The sequence below is a fragment of the Bubalus bubalis genome, chromosome 12 (assembly GCF_019923935.1).
Source record: "Bubalus bubalis isolate 160015118507 breed Murrah chromosome 12, NDDB_SH_1, whole genome shotgun sequence".
Classification (NCBI taxonomy): domain Eukaryota; kingdom Metazoa; phylum Chordata; class Mammalia; order Artiodactyla; family Bovidae; genus Bubalus; species Bubalus bubalis.
This window is the reverse complement of record NC_059168.1, coordinates 26,894,106-26,916,744: the sequence shown is the minus strand read 5'-3', so window position 1 is coordinate 26,916,744 and position 22,639 is coordinate 26,894,106. Positions and strand designations below refer to the sequence as shown.

Genomic DNA, 22,639 nt, shown 5'->3' with positions numbered 1-22,639 from the left:
CTCCTGTCTTGGGCCGCCCTCCGCTCTGCGCGGAGCCGGGCGATCTGTCAGCGGAGCCGGCCGGGGGGAGCCGCCTGGCCCGCCGGGGCTCAGGTTACCAGTGACTGACAGCGTCTCCATGGCGAATAATTTGACTCCGACTATTGTCTGGCGCGGGCAGGCCCCGGGTCAGATAACCAGACCAATCAGGGCTCGGGCCGCAGCGCCTCATGCCCGCTTAGAATAATATTATTAAAAAAGCAGCGAGCAAGCTAGACGGGAGGGAGAGAGCGAGAAGCGAACGAGGGAGCGGCGGGCGGGAGGGCGGGAGGGCGCGGAGCATGCGGAGCCGCGCCGCGGGCGGCCCCCGGGCTTGGACGAGGGCGCTGGCTAGGCGCGCGGCCGGCGGGGGCGTGGAGCGGCGCGGGATCCACGGCCTGCGCGGGGACGTACTGCAGTGACTCCGAGTTCGCCGGGAGCCAGAGCCAGGCCAGGGGCCCCAGTCCGCCTCTTGGCTCAGGACGGTCCGGCGGGGAGGCGCCCATGCCGGACCGCGCGGCGCGCTGAGGGCGCGCGGGCGGGCGCGGGAGCAGCCGGCACCATGTCCATGCTACCCACCTTCGGCTTCACGCAGGAGCAAGTGGCGTGCGTGTGCGAGGTGCTGCAGCAGGGCGGCAACATCGAGCGGCTGGGCCGCTTCCTGTGGTCGCTGCCCGCTTGCGAGCACCTCCACAAGAATGAAAGCGTGCTCAAGGCCAAGGCGGTGGTGGCCTTCCACCGCGGCAACTTCCGCGAGCTCTACAAGATCCTGGAGAGCCACCAGTTCTCGCCGCACAACCACGCCAAGCTGCAGCAACTGTGGCTCAAGGCACACTACATCGAGGCGGAGAAGCTGCGCGGCCGGCCCCTGGGCGCGGTGGGCAAATACCGCGTGCGCCGCAAGTTTCCACTGCCGCGCTCCATCTGGGACGGCGAGGAGACCAGCTACTGCTTCAAGGAGAAGAGTCGCAGCGTGCTGCGCGAGTGGTACGCTCACAACCCCTACCCCTCACCCCGCGAGAAGCGCGAGCTGGCAGAGGCCACGGGGCTCACCACCACGCAGGTCAGCAACTGGTTCAAGAACCGGCGGCAGCGCGACCGGGCAGCCGAGGCCAAGGAAAGGTACGAGTAAGTAGAGCTTCCACACCAGCTTCCCCAGGGCTCGAGGGAGAGGGGGTCCCGGGATGTCTGCTCAGCCCCCGGAGAGGTCTGAACTGGGCCCCTGGTCCCAGCCAGGGCCCTGCTGCGGCCTGATCTAACCCGGACTGCTCTTTCGGGAGACCCGAAGATCAGAAATTTGTCTAAAGCGGGCAAAGCAATCGGAAAGTCGTCAACTAATTCCCCGGTCTCTTGTGCGCAAACGTGGAGAAGCAGCGAGCCTCGGGGTCAAGGCAAGACAGTAGGCCTGGATTCCAGGCAAGGGGGGCGGGTACCGCAGGCAGAGCCTGAGAGTTCTCTGAAGATCGGAGGGCTGAGAGGTTTGGCGAGGACTATCGGGGTTGCGGGTTTTAAGACTGCGTGCGAGAATTCACCAGCTCTTCCTGGAACTTTCCGTCTGCCTCACTCAGCAGCACCAGGCTGTGTGATTAGGGGTCAGGACTGGGATTGGAACTTACCTGATACAACCTGGATGTAGAGGGGCCTAGAAGAATTTTCCTTGTCTGGATAAGGGGGTTGATAGGGAAAGCGTTTTATCCCGCATTGAAAGGACCAAGAGGCAAAAGGCTTGGGGAGGAAGTGTCAGCTCCCGGAGAGAAGAAAAACACATGTCCCCTTTTCTGCCTTGTTGGACCCAGCAGTCTTGGATTGCCAAGCCTTTAGCTCCTCTCTCCTTAGGCTCTACCCTCTCTGGCGGGTAGGTCGGTAGGTCTAGGGTGAGCTGAGAGCAACAGAAGGGCTGGGAGTCACCCGTCCTCAGGGAAACCTGGACTTCCTAAACTAGCCTTGCCGTTGACAATGAGGCCCCTGTGGCTTTGGTCTCTCAGAACCCCAGATCTGGAGGAGGAGATGGGAGAGAAACTGTGGGAACAGACTCCAACCTGAGTGCAACAGCAGAACAAGACACCTGGGGTCTGTGGTACTGGGTGTGTGCAGCCCAGAGTGAAGGGCGGGGGTCAGACTGGGGGTGCTGAACAGTGTAATCTGAGGTGGGGAGGAGGCTTCCAGCTGACCCTGGTCTCTCAGACCATGAGGGTGGGGTATCCACAGTTGTAAGGATTCAGCTCCCAGCCCTGTGGAAAGTCCTCTTCCAGGAAAACAGAAAAGGCCCTGGAAAGCCAGTACAGAGAGAATTTACCTAAGAATTCAGATTTCCAAATTTGGGTGAGGGGCAGTTGGTGAAAGACCCTGCAGGAGGGGGGGTTCTCCCTGTGGAGATCCCCCTCGATCCAGACTGGCATGTATCCAGAATCCTGAAGAACTAAGTGCACAGGCCAGGCCTCAGGTGAAGGCAGAAGAGTTTCTCAGTTTCTAGTATGGTTGGAGAATCTAGGCCAGGATTAGCAACCGTCTTCCCTCTCTCTTCTCTCAAAAGTCACCCTCCACATGTCCAGCCTCAGGCCCCAGCTGAAGCTTCCTCTGGGAGCTGGGAAAAGGGCATCTTTGCCCTGGGAAAGGGCACCTTTGCACCCTTCTGGCCTGGTTCCATAGGCCCCTCAGGGAAAACTCTAACGCGGCCCGACAGTTTGGAACTAGAGGGAAAAGACCCTTAGCTCTGGAAACCTGTCCCTCCGACAGAGATTTCCCTCAAGCAGAGGAAAGCAAAGGGAGATGAGGACCTGTGAGATTTCTCAATCTCAAGTCCTCAAGTGGACCCTCAGCCTAGAATCTAGGGTTCCTGACTCTCCTGGTACCAGTTCTCCGCAACAAACCCTGGCTTTGTGTTCAGCCAGGAGTGATCTGAAAATCCAGGCACCTTCTCTTCCTCCCTGTCCCTCTCGGTGACAACTCCATGAACCCTGCTCACCTGCCCCTCTGCTCTGGAAAAGAAATATTAGCCACTCAGTGGGGGCAGGCAGGGAGGGCAGGCACACGGAGAGCAGAAAGGTATTCCTGAGATTAAGAGCTGGAGAGGTGGGGAGACAGAAATGATACAGGGAGAAAGTACAGAGAAAGAAATCGGGTCTGGAGAGACTAAGAGAACCAGAGCCCAGACCTGGAAGAGAAAATGGTAGAAACCGAAAACACCCGCAGGCTGCGCGCGGCGGCTCTGGCTCCCGGCGACACTGAGCCGAGCGGCCTCGGTTTCCCCGCTGACCCCGCTGCTTTGCTCCTGCTCTTGCAGGGAGAACAGCGAGAACTCCAACTCTAACAGCCACAACCCGCTGGCGGCGTCGCTGAACGGCAGCGGCAAGTCGGTGCTAGGCAGCTCGGAGGACGAGAAGACGCCGTCGGGGACGCCAGACCACTCGTCGTCCAGCCCCGCGCTGCTGCTCAGCCCGCCGCCGCCCCCGGGGCTCCCGTCCCTGCATAGCCTGGGCCACCCTCCGGGCCCCAGCGCCGTGCCCGTGCCCGTGCCGGGCGGAGGCGGCGCGGACCCTCTGCAGCACCACCACGGCCTGCAGGACTCCATCCTCAACCCCATGTCGGCCAACCTCGTGGACCTGGGGTCCTAGAGCCCCTCCTGCCTCGACGCGCTTGCCTTCTGGCCTGGGCGCTGGGGACCCAAGAGGGACCGTGTCCGAAGGGCGGCCCGCGCCGGCGGCCCCACCAGGTACTGAAAGGCCCGCGCGCTGAAAGGGCAAGAACTGCCGGCCCGGCCCGGGTAGCACGGATGGCTCTCTGGTTTAGTCTTTGTTCGGGATTTTTTTTTTTTTTTCCCAACAAGTTGCTTTGAAGGTCCTTTGGAGGCCGGACCGGGTCTTGAACCAGGGAAGGGAATAAATTATACACCATTCTCCTACTCTTTCTCTCTTTCCCTGCCTTCTCCTCCCCTCTCTTCTCTCTCTTCCTTTGCCTTCCTTGCTCATTCGTTCTTCCTCTTCCTTCCCCTTCTTTCTCTTTACTTCTTTCCCTTTCTTCTTCTTTCCCCTTTTGTACTGTCTGTTTCCTCTGTGCCTCTTACTTGCCACCTCTTACTAGATTTCTGTTACTCATGTCTGTTTTTCTGTCTCCTCTCCGCCAGCCTCTTGCGCCTCGCAAGCTGTACCCCTCAGTGTTTCTCCTTATGCCTGACCATCTATATGCCCTCCACCTATTCCTCACTTTCCTAGGCTGGGAGTGGGCGGGGAAAGAGCAAAGAAAAAACAGGGCCTTTGAACCTGGGCTTTCTCCAGAGGCCCTTCCCCAAGGTGTCAGCTTTGTACCCAGTAACTTAAGTGAAGGAGAACGGGCCAAGGAGCAGAAGCCCCTGCACGCCCCCTTGCCTCCAGCCCCTCTGTTTTGGTGAGGCCCCGCTATGCTCTCTTATTCCTCCCCGGACAGTGGCCACCCAGCTCCAAGCGGAGCGTGCCTCCGGAGCTGCGGACTTGCCATCTCCCTGTTATGCCCTCATGTGAATGTTCTTCGGGAAATATTTCTGCTTTTATTTTATAATAAAATTAGAAATCATAAATATAAATATGGATATATACCATGAGGCCTGCCAGCCGGACGTGCAGCTGTGTCTGATTTCCCTACAGGGACTCAACACCCCGGGTGGACCGTTCTGGGCAGCCATGCCCGGTAAGTCCTGGAAACTGGGAGATGCCTTCCCACATACACAACCTATATCAATAGCTAAGTGAAGGGACTGAATACTCTGAAACTTCCTGCCCCAAAGCCCTCTGTCCCTTTTCTTGTCCCTGAAGCTCCCCTCAGGAGTGAGGAGAGGGCAGCTCCTCTTGGGGACTCCTCTGCCCCCGCCAGCCCAGCAGTGTCCTCAACCGACTCTTTCTTCACCTGGGAATGGGGGTAGGAAATGAGGGGCTGTGTGCGGAAAGTGGGTACATGTGTTTGAAGCTGCCAAGGCTGGGGAACAAGTTGGGCCGTGGAGTTTTCCTAAAGGGCAGACTCCTTAGTGGTGAAAGCAATGCCCAGAACCAGGTGGAAGGCACTGGGCAGATTCGCTGGACGAAAGGGCAGCCGCTGATCCAGCCGTGAAGCCGGGATCAGGCGTGTGGCCGTGGAGCAAAGGTCTCCATACTTCGAAATCTTTTGTTTTGTGGTGGAGACGAAGGCGCTTGGGGAGGAGGGGAGTCCTGGAGACTGGACAAGCCCAGCTCTTGGAACGCGTGTTCTGAAAGGGAACAAGCAGATGCCAGGACTTGGCTGGTCAGATCGAGGAGTCCTTGCCATGTGTGGTGCCTCTGCGGCCATAAATTAACCTGCACTGCCCCCTCCCTTCTCGGGGATCCAGCTTCCCCGCGCCCCATTCAGCGACACGTCTAAGCCGGTCCTGGCAGATCTGAAGCAGGGGGAACTCCTCGCCAGGGAAGTTGTGGCTTTTTCGTGTCAGGTCTTGGGGGGCTGTTGGAACGATACACTTGGCTCCTCTGTGAACAGGACACTTCTAACTAGATCTGGTGGCCCTGGGTGAGAAGGGATGGAGAGGATGAAGCGTTCTTGCGACCCGTGATCCTGGAGCTCGGACTTACTTCTCTGACACTTGACTCTGGTGAACTTACCACTAGAGGAGAACCTTTTTGCGCCGACTTTCTAAATACCAAGGATCTTTCCCAGTAGAGACCCTTACAATTCCGGCAGCTGGGCATCTACTTTGGAGCGGGAGGCTTTGCCCCAGACTTCGTTCTGTGCAGGCGTGGGGGTCAGGTTTTACCCAGCAGGGTGAGATCACATCAAGCACCCAAAGTTCCCTGAACCCCAAGAGGAAGTCCAGCCCTGGCAGCTCCTGTGGCCTCTCCTGGAGGCTGTGCTCTCTGCCGCCGAAAACTCAGATTTTCCTCGGTGGAAGTGGCCCCACCCTCACTGCCTGGCAGGGTGTAGAGCTGAGGATCCAGAGAGGCTCGAGGGATCGAGAAGCTGTCTTGGGTCAGCCAGCAGGTCGGTGATTACTTCTGGAAGGGAGGAAAGACAGTAGTCCCTGGAGCCTGAATCACCCCTATTGCCCCCCATTTTCACGCTCACAATCACAGACAAACACACTCTACACCAGCTTTCACAAGGACACATACATATTTAGAATTCAATTCACTGTGCCATGCACTGTGGTTAGCACAAAAACACTCACCCACTCACACTTGGTGGCTACACAAGGAAATCCATCACACAAAACTCCATCACACATATAGTTCACATGCACACAAACAGAAACAAACACACACAGAAACACACAGACACATGTCCTCAGGTGAAACACTCTGCGGCACAGATGTAAGTAGTGAGGTACCTACACAAACAAGCCCTTCCCTCACGGATGTATTCATGCACTCGAACACAAACCTCTGCTTCTCCCCAGGAATCTGCATATCCACCCCCATAGCCAGTGACCTTGCCAGCAGCCAGTCCCAGCACATTGACCTGCTGGGGCCAGAACACAGCCCTGAAGCACAGCTGGCCAGGAAAGCCTAGGCTGCAGGAGCTGTGGCCCAAAGAAAGAGATGATGCTAACCCTTCATCTCTGCAGATGGTCAGGGCTCCCAGCTGCAGCACCCTCTCTCCCCAGACCCAGATGGGATCCATGGAGTTAGCTGGGAGCTCTGATTTGGCCAGTAGGGGGCGGGGTGCCTGTCCTGGAGCTTTATTCAGGCTTAGTGGTGCTACTTGTTGCAACTTCCCTTTTTCTCTCCGCCTTGGAAAGTTAAGCCCAAAAATATTTATTTAAAAAGGGAAACTATGCAGAAGTTCTGAAATAAACCTAAGCAGCTACTTACCCACTGTATAAATCTATACAAGCCAGTCCTCCACTCCACACTCCAAGAGACCTACCGCACCAACTGTACATAACTTTTGCACAGACGTTGCCAGGTGAATACAACCATTCCCTGTCCAGGCCTCCATCAAACGGGGTTCTCAATGACTTGTCACCCCTCCCCTCTGCCAGTAGTCACTGAAACTGAGAGTTTTGCTCAGGCCACTTGAAGGGAACGCAGCAACTAGAAGCACGAGTCTCCCTTTCTGCTTCCCCAACCACACTTGCTGTTCATTTATTCCCAGCCAGGTCCCATACCCATGCACCCTTGAAGGTGAAACGCTAATGAAGAAGGCAGAATTTAAGCCTTGAGAGCAGCTGGCCAGCTCCTCTGCTTGGGGGACTTAAAAGCCAAGGGCTACTGAGGGCAGAGGGGAAACTGAGGGCTGGCTATGCTGCCTCCGCAGTCTCCTTCCATGCCAGGCACTCGGCAGTCCTCTCCAGGCCTCAGGTCAGGCCTGGACCTGATGTCCCAATCTTGCAGGGCGTCTCGAGGGAGTGACTCGTCTACCTAAGGAGCAGGTGGTGATGGTGCACCACACAAGAAAAGGTTAAACAGAGCCAGGGAGATCTGGGGAGACTACAAGTCCACTCAGTCTTCAGTTTAACCCAGTCCCTGTAGGACACACCATTTCAGTACCTGACAAAAACAGGGACCAGTCAAGTGGGGGTACTGAGTCAGGACACAGGGAATTTGGCCTCCTGGATTCCAACAGCTCCCACCTCTTGCCCAGAAGGATGCTGGGGGAGGAGAGGGAAGCGGGCTTTGGACAGGCGATATGTGAACGTCCTCATATTCAGGGGTGGGTGGAGGACGGAGGGCTTGGGCTCATGACTGGGCCCCTTCGTTTTTTTCGCGTCGCCCATCCCAACGCTGCGGCTTAGGTACCCTTGGCACTCGGAGCCGACTAGGGAAGCTGGAGAGGAAAGCGACCCAGTGCGCGAGGATGTACTGCCAGACGTGAGAAGGCTCATAAGAGTGCGTGAGCTCAATAGGGTGGAAAAAAGCGCTGGTGCGCCTTGAGACGGCAGCTCTTTTGAGAACATAGGTGCGTGGGTGAGCCACTGAGCTGCCCAGGGCACTTGGAGGAGCCCAGAATGAGGCTTGTAAATAGAGGCGCCTGGGGCTGGAGGAGAACCAGCCTCTCCTCTCGCGCCGCGGGAACCCAACCCTGCCCGAACTGGTCCTGATTCCTGGACCCACGGCTGGACGCAGGCAGCCTGAGTGAGGAGGAAAAGAGGGGGGCTGGGTTGCTGCTGCCAGGCGTGGGGGGCGCAATGGAGCCCGGAAAGATCTGGAGTCCCTGTGTCAGGGTCAAGGCCTCGCGTGCCTCTTCTCCGGAGCCTCTTCTCGAAACTCCGTGGGTCCCTGTGCGGCTGAAACTCAAAAAAGGTTTCTCATGGGTTGTGGGGTGGAATCGGAGAGGAGAGGATCAGAATGGTGCCCTTCAGAGGGGTGAGTTTTCCCTCCGTTTCTCCTCAATCACAACAGCAGTGTTGCTCCTGCGCTAGGTGAGAGACTAAATAAGACCATGTGGATGCGCCAGAAGAAAGACCCCGACAGGCGGCCCTAGTTGCCCCCAGAGGCTCCCTTTCTTGAAGGGCGCACAAACCCGACAGGCTGGCACAAGGGACGCCTTCTTTAGGATGCTAGCAGCCCTGGCAAAGGCCAGGGCTAAATCCAGAACTACCGGCCGCCCGGCCCAGCCGGAGTACCCCGTGCGTCCTCACTGTTTGACTAGCCCGAGGCGGCTGGGACTCTGGCAAGCTGCTCCGGGGCGGCTGAAGCCTTCAAGACCCAGTCGCGCGCTTGATGCCAGGCCCGGCTCGACCGGCTTTCCCAGACAAGTGACCCGCGCGCTGCTGGAGATGACGCGAGGCTCTGGGGCCTGAGCTGCGGGGAGCAGGGGCCCGCGGGACTGGACAGCCCTTTTTCTCTGGACCTTGAGCTAGCGGCGCGAGTAGGCCCAGGAGCCGAACGCTTGGGACGCGCCGTGGGCGATAAAACCATGCGCAACCCCGCAGCCATCCGGGCTCGGGGCTGGGGGGTGGGGGGGCGCTTCATCTCTGCAGGTCCAGGGCACTCAGGCCCAGCCAGCCCACGCCTGAGATCCTGTAGTCTGCAGGCTGTGCTGCCTCGGTTGCCCCGGCCGGGGAGTCAGCCCAGTCGCCCGAGGTCCTGTAAAGAGAGCGACGGGTCAGACAGGAAGGCGAGAGCAGCCGCTGGGGCGGGCCTTGCAGAGCTGCAGGCCCTCGACTCCCTTCCTTCAGGGTTTTTCCAAGGGTTTGTGTTGGCTTCCCAGCCAGGACCTTTCATTAGTTCCAAAGCTCATTGCTGGCAGAATCACCGGGGTAACTCGCCGTGGGCCATGGAGACGCGGCTCGATGTTAGTGACTTCCCTAGTGCCCAGAGTAACAGGTCATACTTTTCCTTTCTTGAACGCTCACTCCACATCAGGCACTTTACACACCTGGTATCTGTTTAATTCTCACAGAGGCCACACAAAGAAGCTATTATTACTGATACATGAAACTGAGACGTCAGGTTCGGGAACTTGCCCAGAGTCAGACACGTTTACAGCGGTGGGACCGGCATTTGAACTTGGTCCTTGCCAATATGCAGCGCATGTTTGCGCGGGGCCAGGGATTGGAGAGGCGCCTGGCCCCGGGGTCCCCGGGTGGCCGGAGGTGGGGGGGGCGCATATGCTTCCCGGGGGATCGGAGGCAGACCTTTGCCGCGGGAGCGAGCTGCGGCATCGGGGCTCGCAGTCCCAGTGATCCGCCCAAGTCCGGTGCAAGCGTTTATCCCTTCAACCATCAGCGTAATTACCCCGTTCCCTCACTTGCACTCTTCTAGTTTTGAAGCACCATCGAGTACCACCAAGCAGATTTCGACCAGCGCGGGTTACTAGATAGAAAAGATAGAACCTTGGGATCCTAGGGTCTATCTGCTGCCGCTTCCCTCTTCGCCCTCCTGAGACTCCGGCCTTGTCTCTGCCATTCTGATAGGGACAGTGAGGCTGATTGGGGACCCTGAGGGCTAGACCGGAGTCTTGGGTGGGACACTCTCCTCTTTGTCCGCTTCCAGCCCCACCTCCATTAATCCTGTGCTGCGGACAGGGCTCTCTGGTGGGCTGTAAATAAAAAGCATCATTCAATTAACACAGGTTTACTGCTGGGGTGCAAGGAGATTAGTAAGGAGGCGGAGTCCAGTCACTATTTTTCAAAGACCAGAGCGACCCATCCCAGTCCGGCTCCTCCCCCGCTTCCCCAAGGCACACCCTTCGGGCCCCTCTGGAAGCCCCCATGCCCTTCACCCGTGGAGCAGTAGATGGTGCAAGCGCTCAGATTCCACCCGAGCTAGGTGATTCTGTCAGTTTCAAGATAAGGTGTGTGCAGTACCCTGTTGTCCCCAAGCAGAGCCATTGGCGACCCTGAAAACCTGCCCGGAGACACCTGAACTGATGAGGGAGATTGCTCGCCCAAGTGAATGCATGGGCTCAGCTTAAAGCTAGTCCGGTATGAGTCACTCCTTCGTCCTCCTAAGGGAAGAGCAGGCCCTGGTGGGACGGGCTAGGGAGCTGAAGGAGGTTAGAAACAGGGCGAGGCAGAATCGTTTCTAAAAGCAAAATAATGTAGGGATTGCTAGTGTTTGTCCAGTCTTCAATGGGCTCATGCTCTTTCTTCTGCATTCTGTTGTTGAGGTGGCTTCTTGAGTTTGGGAGAAATTGTTGTTGTTCAGTCACTAAATCGTGTCCGACTCTTTGTGACCCCATGGACTGCAGCACTCCAGGCTTTCCTGTCCTCCCTATCTCGGGAGCTTGTTCAGATTCATATCCATTGAGTCAGTGGTGCTATCTGACCATCTCATCCTCTGCCGCCCTTTTCTCCTCCTGCCCTCAATCTTTCCCAGCATCAGGGTCTTTCCCAATGAGTCAACTCTTCGTATCAGGTGGCCAAAGTATTGAAGCTTCAGCTTCAGCATCAGTCCTTCCAATGAATATTCAGGGTTGATTTCCTTTAGGGGGAAAAAGCAGACACCAAACCAGCCCAAAGAATAGAGATTGTTACTCTGGGATTAGGGAAGGGTGCAGAAAAATGGCCACCATCATGGAGCTCCAGATGCTGCTACAGAGACTTAAATGTATCTCAAAATCAGAACAAACCATCCCTGAAATCATTCAAAGGAATGCCTAACCACTGAAAGAAAGGGATCTGTTCTGACAGGCCACTTCCAAACCTTCCCCAGAGGAAGCAGGCAGAGCTGAGAACTTGAGTTTTGGTCTCTCACTGGACCGGTCAGTTAAGGCTCCCAACAAATGAGCTGTGAGCCAGAGATTTCCACAGCAGGTGAATACTGAATTTTGTGGGTGATCCCCAAAGGGATGTAGCTTTTTTTTTTAACTGAAGAAAATGGAGAGTCAAGAGTTCTATTTACTCTGAAAGACTAGACCTTGGTGTCAGTTCAGAGCTATAGATAAAATCAAGAGTTACTTTATCATTTACTTATTATTCTTTAAAGAACTAGGTTAAGCAATCACCCTAAAGGCAGATAAATATTTAGTAGGAATATTAAATAGACAAGACTTCAGAGGAAGGATGAAGGTCCAGAATGGGTGGAGCCAAGACACAGTATCCGGGGTTAGGCAGTCCTCCTTCCCTAGAGATCAGGAACCAAGAGGGGGCAGGGAGGCACAAGTAGGTAATGCCACATCATCCAGAAGCAGCTGGAATGTGTTGGGCACCAAACTTGAGACCAGGAAAGAATCAAAATGTCACCATACCTGGTAGCTATGTCAACAAAAGTGTGCCCCAGGCTCAAAGTCTACCCAACACAAACCAGCTTCCAATTCAGATGGAGCTGAGGCAAAGCCCAGGAAAAGAGACTGTATTACATATGTTTGTAGACAAATCCCAAAACAAGAGTTTATTTCTCATCCACATTCATAACAGTCTAGTGGAACGTTTCTGGGCAACAGGTGGCTTCCCAAGGGGTGGTTCTGGAACCAAGCCTTCCTTATCAGGTGGCTCCACTCTTAGAGTCTTTTGTATTCAGTTGCCATATGGGTAAGAAGCATGAGACAGGCATGGGAGGGGTGGGTGAAGTGAGGGGGTTTGGAGTGGTACACATCACTTCCACTTGCATTCCATGGAACGGAACTTAGTCATTTGATCAAGTAAACTGCAAGGGAAATTGGGAAAGGAAGCTACCTGTGTGACCAGAAAGATGTCCCAGGAAACAGATTTACTGATTTTTTATGGTTAGTCAGCCCTCAGTGATTTTAAAACAGAGAGATCTGTCAATTTTCCCTTTGCATGCATCTATATTTATTTTTTTTACAATTATGAGTTAGAATACTGTTTTTTTGTTTTTTGTCTTGGTTGTCTTGGTTTTTCTGGGGTGAGGAATACACATGGAGATACCACTCTTACATTATAGGTCACTTCACTTCTCTGGGCCTCAGTTTCCTCATCTGTTTCATAGTATATTAATTAGGGCAAGGTTCAGCTAAACATGATTAAAAAAAAAAAAAACCCAAATCAGAGTCGCTTAAGCATAATAGAAGATCATTTCTCTCACAGATTAACATCTAGGTAGGCAATCTAAGATTGATGCAAACCCAAGCTCTTCCTACTTTGTTGTTGTCTCTGAAGAAGTCTAGACATTGACTTACAAGATGGGCACCATAAATCACCTGATTTTATAATTTTTGTTTACTTATTTATGGCTGCTCTGGGCTTTCTCTAGTTGTGGAGATCAGGGGCTACTCTCTAGTTGCAGAATGTGAGCTTCTCGTTTCAATGGCTTCCCTCATTGCAGAGCCCAGGCTTTAGAGCACGGGCTCAGTAGTTGTGGTACATGAACTTAGTTGCCCCTTGGCCTGTGGAATCTTCCCGGACCAGGAATTGAACCTGCGTCCCTGCACTGGCAGGCGGATTCTTAACCTCTGAACCACCAGAAAAGTCCTAAATCACCCATTTGAAATACGCTCAAAGAGCTAAAAGAAACTATATCTAAAGAACTAAAAGAAAGCATGAGAACTATGTCACACCAAATAGAGAATATCAATAAAGAAATCAGAACTACAAAAATAAATTATATAGGAATTTTGGCATTGAAAATTACAATAAATAAAATGAAAATTTTTTACTAGAGGGAGTCAATAACAGTTTTGAGCTGACAGGAGAAGGAATCAGCCAACAAAATTATCCAGTCTGAGCAACAGAAAAAAGAAGGAAGAAAAATGAACAATGTCTATGAGACCTGCAGGGCACCAGTGAGCACACCAACCTAGGCATACTGGGAGTTCCCTGAAGAAGAAGAGAGAGAAAAGGGCAGGAAGACTATTGGAAGAAATAATGGCTAAAAACTTCCCAAATTTGATGAAAAACATTAATTTACATATCCAAGAAGCTCAATAAACTTCATGTAAGATAAATTCAAAGACAGCCACACTGAAACATATCATAATCAAACCATCAAGACAAAGACAATCTCTTTGGATACACTGTATGCAGAATCTTAGTTCCACAACCAGGGATCAAACCCACACCCCTGGCAATGGAAGTGTGGAGTCTTACACACTGGATTGCCAGGGAAGTCCCAAGAATCTTTTTTTAAATTGAAGTTTAGTTGCTGTACAATATTATATGTTATAGGTGTACAATACAGTGATTCACAATTTTTAAATGTTATGGTCCATTTATAGTTATTATAAAATATTGGCTATATTCCCTGTGTTGTACAATATACCCTTGTAGCTTACTTTGTACAGAATAATCTGTGCTTTTTAATCCCCTATCCCTGTCTTGTCCCACCTCCTTCGCCCCTCCCCACTGGTAACCACTAATTTGTTCTCTATATCTGTGAGACTGGTTTTGTTGTTGTTATATTCACTAGTTTCTTCTATCGTTCAGATTCCACATATAAATGATATCATATAGTATTTGTCTTTCTCTGTCTGACATTTCATCTAGCATACTGCAAGTCCATCTATGTTGCTGAAAATGGCAAGATTTCATTCTGTTTTTATGGCTGAGTAGTATTCCACTGGAGAAGGAAATGGCAACCCACTCCAGTGTTCTTGCCTGAAGAATCCCAGGGACAGCGCAGCCTGGGCCGTCTATGGGGTCACACAGAGTCTGACACGACTGAAGCGACTTAGCAGCAGTAACAGCCGTATTCCATTACATATATATACCAGGATTCCCTGGTGGTAAAGAATCCACCTGCTAATGCAGGAGATGTGGGTTTGATCCCTGGGTCAGGAAGATGTCCTGGAGAAAGAAATGGCAGCCCACTCCAGGATTCTTGCCTGAGAAATCCCATGGGCAGAGGAACCTGGTGGGCTATAGTCTATGGTCGCAAAGAGTTGGACATGACTGAGAGCCTAAACATCAACAACTATATATGGACTTTCCTAGTGGGTAAGCTGGTAAAGAATCTGCCTGCAATGTGGGAGACCTTGGTTTGATCCCTGGGTTGGGAAGATCCCCTGAAGAAGGGAACGGCTACCCACTCCAGTATTCTGGCCTGGAGAATTCCATGGACTATATAGTCCATGGGTCTCAAAGAGTCAGACATGACTGAGTGACTTTCACATATATATATATCACATCTTCTTCATCCATTTGTCTTTTGATGGACACTTGGGTTGCTTCCATATATTGACTACTGTAAATAGTGCTGCTGTGAACATTGGAGTGCATGTATCTTTTTGAATGTGTGTTTTTGGCTTTTCCAGATATATACCCAGGAGTGGAATTGCAGTGTCATATGGTAGTTCTATTTTTAGTCTTTGAGAAAACTGCATACTGTTTTCCGCAGTGGCTGCACCAGTTAACATTCTCACCAACAGTCTTCTACTGGAATAGACACCTACTCAGGATATGGATTTACTTTCCCTACCAAAACAACCATCCATGGGCTTGTAGATTGCCTTAGTCACCATCATGGTATTGCATACAGCATTGCTTCTGATCAAGGAATACACCCGCACAAAAGAAGCGCAGCAGTAGAGCAATGCTCATAAGATTCACTGACCTTACCATGTCCCCCACCATCCTGAGGAAGCTGACTTGATAGAAAGGTAGAATGCTCTTTTGAAGATTTAGTTAGAGCACCAGCTGGATGGCAATGACTCGGGTGAGGTTCCTGAGAAAGCTGTATATGCTCTGAATCTACATCCATTTATGGTGCTGTTTTTCCCATAGCCAGACCTCACAGGTCCGGGAATCAAGGGGTAGAAATGGCAACGCCACCACTCACTATTCCTCCTAGTGACTCACAAGGAAAGTTTCTGCTTTCTGTTCCCACAACATGATGCTCTACTAGAAGTCTTAGTTCCAGAAGGAGAAATGCTTCCACCAGGAAACAAAACAACGATTCCACTGAACTGGAAGTTAAGACAGCCACCTGCCCACTTTGGGTTCCTCATGCCTCTGAATCAACAAGCAAAGAAGGGAGTTACCGTGCTGGCTGTGGTAATTGGTCCTGATTGCCAAGCGGAAGTTGGACTGCTCCTGCACTCCGGAGGTAAGGAAAAGGATGTCCTGGGATACAGGAGATCCCTTAGCTTATCTCTTAGTAGTACCACGCCTTGTAATTAAGGTCAATGGAAAACTACAACAACCCAGACCAGGCAGAACTACTAAGGGCCCAGAACCTTGAGGAATCAACCCACCAGTTGAAGAACTATGACCAGCTGAAGTCCTAGCTGAAGGAAAAGGGTTAGAATGGGTAATGGAAGAAGATAATTATGAATACCAGCTCCAACTATGTGACCAGTTAGAGAAATGAGGACTGCAGTTGTCAAGAGTATTTCATTCTTATTTTGCTATTCATATTTTTGTGTATAATATATGCATATATATTGGGCTGCCACAGTGGCTCAGTGGTAAAGAATCCACCTGCAGCGCAGGAGACGCAGGAGACGTGGGTTCTGTCCCTGGGTCAGGAAGATCCCCTGGAAGAGGGCATAGCAACCCACTCCAGTATTCTTGCCTAGAGAATCTCATACAGAAGAGCCTGGAAGGCTATAGTCCATAGATCGCAAAGAGCTAGACACAACTGAAGCGACTGAGCATGCAAATGCATGCATATATACTGGCCTTCCCAGGTGGTGCAGTGATAAAGGCTCTGCCTGTCAAATGCAGCAGATACAAGAGACAGGATCAATCCCCGGGTAGGGAAGATCCCCTCGAGTAGGAAATGGCAATCCACTCCAGTATTCTTGCCTGGAAAATTCCATGGACAGAGGCGCCTGGTGGGGTTCAGTCCTTGGGGTCTCAAAGAGTTGGACACATCTGAGCAACTGAGCACATACACATGCATATATATTAAGCAAATATCATTGGGGTTTTTTCCTCTCATTTCCTTATCATGTAGCATAAGGTGCATTGACCTATATTATAGCACATACATTTTGTTAATTTTACATCATAGTATTTAAGTTATGGGATATCAAGGAGAGAAGTGAACATAGTTCAAGGATTTTTCCTCCTCTTCTGGGGATGGGGTTGGTGCACTTTCAATCATACTCAGGATAGTTGAATCATGCTTGGAATTACGACCTAGTTATTGTCTTAATTTGCACATTAAGTTTGGTTTAAGGAGCTATATATGTCAAGTTGACAAAGGGTAGGCATCTGAAGGTTTTAATTTCATGTGAAGCTTGGCTGGGCCACAAGATAGATATCTGATTGAACATTATTTCTGATAAAAATCGAAATGGCCATAAGTTATCATGTCACACTTGTTCGAATGACTATTATCAAAAAGGCAAGAAATAGTAAGCATTGGCAAGGAGGTGGAGAAAAGGGAATCCTTGTACACTGTTGGTGGGAATGTAAATTGGTGCAGCCACTATGGAAGACAGCATGGAGATTCTGAAAAAATAAGAATAGAACTATCATATAATACAGCTATCCCACTTCTGAATAGTTATTCAAAGAAACCCAAAAACACTCATTTGGAAAGGTATATGCACCCCTATGTTTATCTCCACATTATTTACAATACTGAGATAGGGAAGCAGCCTAGGTGCGCATCAATAGGTGAATGAATAAAGAAGATGTGGTATATATATACACACACACACACACACACACAATACAATATTATTCAGTCATTAAAAAAATTAAATATTGCCATTTGCAACAACATGGACCTTGAGGGTATATGGTAAGTAGAAGAAGTCAGATGGAAAAAGACAACTACGATATGATTTCACTTCTATGTGGAATATAAAGAACAAGCAAAAATGAAATAAATGAACAAAACAAATGAAAACCAACATATAGATACAGAGAACAGAATAATGGTTACCAGAAGGAACTAAATCTATGCATATGATATGGCCCTTGATTCTGCTTCTCTGGACAATGGCAGTGACAGCCGCTCAGTCGAGTCTGATTTTGTGTGGCCCCGTGGACTGTAGCCCTCCAGGCTTCTCTGTCCAGAGAATTCTCCAGGCAAGAATACTGCAGTGGGTAGCCATTCCCTTCTCCAGGGGATCTTCCTGACCCAGGGATCAAACCCAGGTCTCCTGCATTGCAGGCAGATTCTTTACCATCTGAGCCACCAGGGAAGCAGCTTTTCCAAGATAGACCAACCAGGTGACCCAAGCGGAAAAATATAAAGAATTATTTTTCACACTCTTTAGTACTTTGTATGTATGCCCAGTAGGCTATTAATATCATTTATTTTCTGGTAAATGATATACTATACCTATATCTTCCCACCTCACCACCATCTGCTATTGACCCTTGTAATTTAGTCTCTACACCTTTGTTAATGATAGAACTTGCAATCTGTAGCTGACCAAATGCTGCGCAGAATAAAGACTACATTTTCTGACCTCCCTTGCAGCTAAACATACCACACAACTAAGTTTTGGCTAATGAATATTATTGAAATGTTGTATGTAAACTTTTAGAAGTGTTTTTCAAGGAAGAGGATCTCTTTCTTCTCTCTTCCTCCTTCTTGCTGACAGGAATATAGATGCGATGGCCGGAGCTAGCACAGCCTTCTTGGACCATGAGGCAACATGCTGAAGTTGGTGGAGCAGTCAAACAGAAGGAGCCTGATTCTAATATAACTTTGGAGTAGGTATTCTAGCCCTCAACCTCTTACTCCAGATTTCCTTAATATAAAAGAGAAATAAACCCCTATTTTATTTAAGCTACTAATCCCATAGGTTTCTCACATGTGTAGGTATATCTAATTCTAACTGAAAACGACTTTTCCAAATTCAAAGAGTATAATATTCCTTTCTGGAACCCTATGGCTCTTTTACTTGTGTAATTTGCTTTTCTTCTTTCAATATTTCTCTGAGGTGTAGTATTCTCTGACCATGCCTAGTTCACAAAAGTACAGAAAACTTGCATTCAAAGTATTGCCTAAGGCAAAGAAGTGGCTTAACTGAGAAGTTGTAACTCCTAGTTCTCCAGTGCATGCTGTCCCCACGCATGCACTTGTGAAAACATAAGTTCAGCATAGTCCGGGCAACCAAATGAAGAAAGTTTCCAGCTACTCCTATGCCTAGATGAATTTGTCTGGACCCAAGAGGCTACCAGATATGTTCTCACTTTTATTTTGGGTCCTTCTCAGGCTGGCATACTCCTGAAAGAGATTTAAAAATCCACAGATGTTCCTTGATAGCAATGGTGGGGGTGCGGGCTGTGATGAGCTTTTGGAAGACATAAAATATTGACTTTATCCCCTTCCCAGACTTGGTAAAATCTTGGTATTCCCCAGGTTTGGTAAAATCAGTACCAAAACTATTTCATTTTTATAAATGATCTGGAGGGCCATGGTGAAACCGCTAGTTTTGCAAATGACACTGTGCTCTAGTAGTGAGTGAAGGACTCAGAGGCTGAGAACAAATTCAGGAAGATCTCATAAAGGCACATGAGTAGGCAGACCAGTGACAGGTAAACTGAGGCAAGCAAATAAGTGACTGGAGGTACATAATAATCTAAATCTGTGGGTTGGGGAGCTGGAGGTGAAGGCACAGGGATTATTATTAACTCCTCTCCAAAGACATTAACCAATGAGCTTGTCTAGCTGAGGAGGTCAATGCAGTTCAGCTGCACAACATTGATCGAGAGTCTCTGATGTGCCAGGCATCATACCAAGTGCCAGTTCATAAACACGTGTCAGAGGTCGGCCCTACCCTCATGGGGTGTGTGCTCTAGCTCCAAGTGTCACCATGGAGGGAGTTGGAATATTCTCCTTCCTGCTCTCTGGGACATTGTGTGCAAAATTGATCACTGTGCCCAGAATCCAAAACAGAGCTGGAGAAGGTTCAATGAACAGGTGGAACCAGAGGGCAGGCATCTGCCATCAAGCATTGGTTGCAGAGGTGAGGGTTCCACTCCGACCCCAGATTATACGTCACCTCCTCTGTGAAGACCTACCTGACTGTCTCCCCCAGGTAAAAATGACCTACACTTACTTTAGTTTGTAAACAATTCTGTCATGTAACTTCACTCCAACTACTTTTTTTTTTAATACTTCTTATCTTTCCTTCCAAAACACCTGAAAGCAAAGACCTTACAAGGTTTTGCATCCTTAGTATTTAGTATAGTATGAGAGTATAGTACATGTTCCATAAATATATTTCATTGGTCTCTAAAATTTATTGTTCATATGCTATATCAGATAAAAAACATTTGATCATGTTCCATTTGTTTAAGTATATTGTATACTTATTCTGTACATTAGAAAACAAAAATAATGTGAACTGAATGAGGTATAAAATTGAATATAACATTCTAAAAATCTTATTTTTTAACAAGACATCAATAACTATAATGGATACAAATTCACAATGCAAATAGCCCTTGATAAGTTTGATTGTTTTTTTTTCATCTGACTGGGTCTGTCCTGATTAGAATATCATTGTTTTTACCCAATAACATACCAGATGAAGTGTCATCAGATAAAATGTCACTGAACAGGTGCCTGATTTGCCATTAGAATACATATATATTTAAATTTTTTATTCTTTTTTTTTTTTTTTTTTTTGGCTGTGCTGGGTCTTTGCCAAGGCAGGCAGGCTCCTCGGCATGTGAGATATTAGTTCCCCAAACAGGGATTGAACCTGTGTCTCGTGTATTGGAAGTGCAGCGTCTTAACCACTGAACCACCACAGAAGTCCCTAGAATATATATTTTTAATAAACTAATTTCAGAGCAGTTTTAGGTTCACAATGGACCAGAAGATACAGAAATTTCCCACACACTGTCTTCCCCAACACAAGCATAGTCTCCCTCACAGATGCATCATTATCACCCAGAGCCCATCATGCAGAGTTCACTTTCAATGCTGTGCTTTGTATGAGTTTGCACAAGTGTATATGGGTATGTGTCCACCATTATAGTATTATGCAGAGTAGTTTCACTGCCCTGAAAATCCTCTGCACCCCCTCTATTCATCTTGACCACCTCCTCCAATCCCTGATCCTTTCACTATTGTTACAGTTTCCTTTTTTGGGAATATCACATAGCTGAAATCATACAGTGTATAGCCTTTTCAGTTTGACTTCTTTCACGTAGCAATATGCGTTTAAGTTTACGCATGGCTTTCCATGGCTTGATAGCATATCTTTTTAATGCTGCATAATATTGCATTGTCTGGATGCACCACAGTTTATTTACTCACTCACCCATTGAAGGACACCTCAGTTGCTTCCGAGTTTTAGCAATTATGAATTAAGTAGCTATAAACATCCGTGTGCAGGTTTCTGCGTGAATATATTTTTCAGTTCCTTTGGGTAAATAGCAAGGAGACTGACTGTTGAGTCAAATGGTAAGAATATGTTTAACTTTGTAAGAAACCACCAAACTGTCTTCCAAAGTGGCTGTACTATTTTTCGTTCCCATCAGTAAAAAATGAAGGTTCCTGTTGCTCCACATCCTTACCAATATCTATCTGTGTGTGTGTGAGTGCTCAGTCATGTCTGACTCTTTGCGACTGCATGGACTACAGCCTGCCAGGCTCCTCTGTCCATGTGATTTTTCAGGCAAGAATACTGGAGTGGGTTGCCATTTCCTACTCCATGGGAACTTCCCAACCCAGGGATCGAACCAGTGTCTCCTGCACTGGCAGGCAGATTCTTTACCACTGAGCTACTTGGAATATTGACTATGTTCTGAATTTTGGCCATTCTAATAGGTGTGTAGTGTTATCTCATTGTTGCTTCCTTTTCCCCCCATTGTTCTGCTTGCATTATTGTTTAGTTTTTCAACCTAAAGATTATTTGCAAAATTCTCTTGAGCTTCTTCAACGACTGGGCATGAGTAACTTCCTTAAACCTTGCAATGAGCATCCTGGCACTCAAGCGTTTCTCTAACACAAGGAAGATGAACGATTAAGGGCCTTGCTGACAATCGTTTTGGGGAACATCACCTCTTCCTTCAGAGGATCTTGTAGACAGCAGGTAGCATATCTCCACCTAAAACAAGATCTGAAGGTAGGTACCAGCCTCAACCTATATAATATCTTTTAACTTTTTACTGATTTATTTCTTTTTGGCTGTGCTGGGTCTTCATTGCTGTGTGGGCTTTTCTCTAGTTGTGGTGAGCAGGGGATACTCTCTAGTTGAGGTACACTGGCTCCTCATTACAACGGCTCCTCTTGCTGTGGAGCATGGGCTCCAGGGAGCTTCAGTAGTTGGGGCACATGGGCTCAGTAGCTGTGGATCGCAGGCTCTAGAGCACAGGATCAATAGTTGAGGTGCACGGGCTTAGGTACTCTGCGGCATGTGGAATCTTCCAGGATCAGGGATGGAACTCGTGTCTCCTGCATTGACAGGTGGATTCTTTACCACTGAGTCACAGGGAAGCCCCTCAATCTATATGTGAAATATTAGTAAAGCTCCATTTAAAGTTTTATAGGTAAAATTAAAATATGAATGTAAGTTCTGTTATTTTCTTGTCTCACCCCTAATGGATTATTTTGTGAATTGAAAACATAATAATTTGAATAGAGAAGAAGGAGTGTAGAGCTAGAGGCAGATTTAGAAAAGCTAATTTTGAGTCACTAAGTGGATCAGAACATGGTGGCAAATCTTTTTACACCTCTTCCAGCAAGAGGCGGAATTTATCTCCTACCCTAAAAACTGGGTGGGGCCTCTGACTACTTCAACCAGTAGGATGCAGTGCAAGAGGCATTATGTGACTTTTATGGTCATAAAAGGCCATAAAACTTCCACCTTCCTCACTGGAACCCTCACTTGTAGAGCTCTAAGCTTTGGTGTAAAATGCCCTACTTCCCTAAGGCCAGGTGCCGGAGCACCAAAAGGGGCTCTGACAGGTCCAACCCAGGCCAAGGAGCCAGACATACAAGAAAAGCGGCCCTGCACCCTGCAGACCAGCCCACAGGTCAAGTAAGTGCCCCTGTAGGACCTCTGTCGATGCCACAGGGAACAGAAGAATCAGGCAAGTGATCTCTGAATACCTGACACGTGAGGCCATGAGATATAAGAACATGGCTGATGTTTTTTTAATTTTTATTTTATATTATGATCCTGTAGATCGAGGCTTCCCAGGTGGCACAGTGGTAAAGAACCCACCTGCCAATGCAGGAGACACAGGAGACTTAGGTTTGACCCCTGGGTCAGGAAGATTCCCTGGAGTAGAAAATGGCAACCCACTCCAGTATCTTGCCTGGAGAATTCCATGGACAGAGGAGCCTGATGGGCGAGCTACAGTCCATGGGGTCACAAAGAGGTGGCACAGCTGAGCAACTGAATGCACACGCACGCATGG

At 49.3% G+C, this 22,639-nt stretch overlaps 1 protein-coding gene across 2 annotated transcripts; it reads left to right on the top strand.

Moving 5' to 3' along the window:
- The first annotated feature begins 321 nt into the window (after positions 1-321).
- SIX2 (SIX homeobox 2) lies at positions 322-4,584 on the top strand. Of its 2 annotated transcripts, none has more exons than XM_006056830.4 (2): positions 322-1,140; positions 3,302-4,584. In XM_006056830.4, the coding sequence occupies exons 1-2, from the start codon at positions 581-583 to the stop codon at positions 3,630-3,632; spliced, it is 891 nt and encodes a 296-aa protein (XP_006056892.1). In that variant the 5' UTR covers positions 322-580; the 3' UTR covers positions 3,633-4,584. The 2 variants fall into 2 exon arrangements, with proteins under 2 accessions (XP_006056892.1, XP_006056891.1); XM_006056829.4 differs by having other exon boundaries at positions 322-1,146.
- Positions 4,585-22,639: the final 18,055 nt, after the last annotated feature.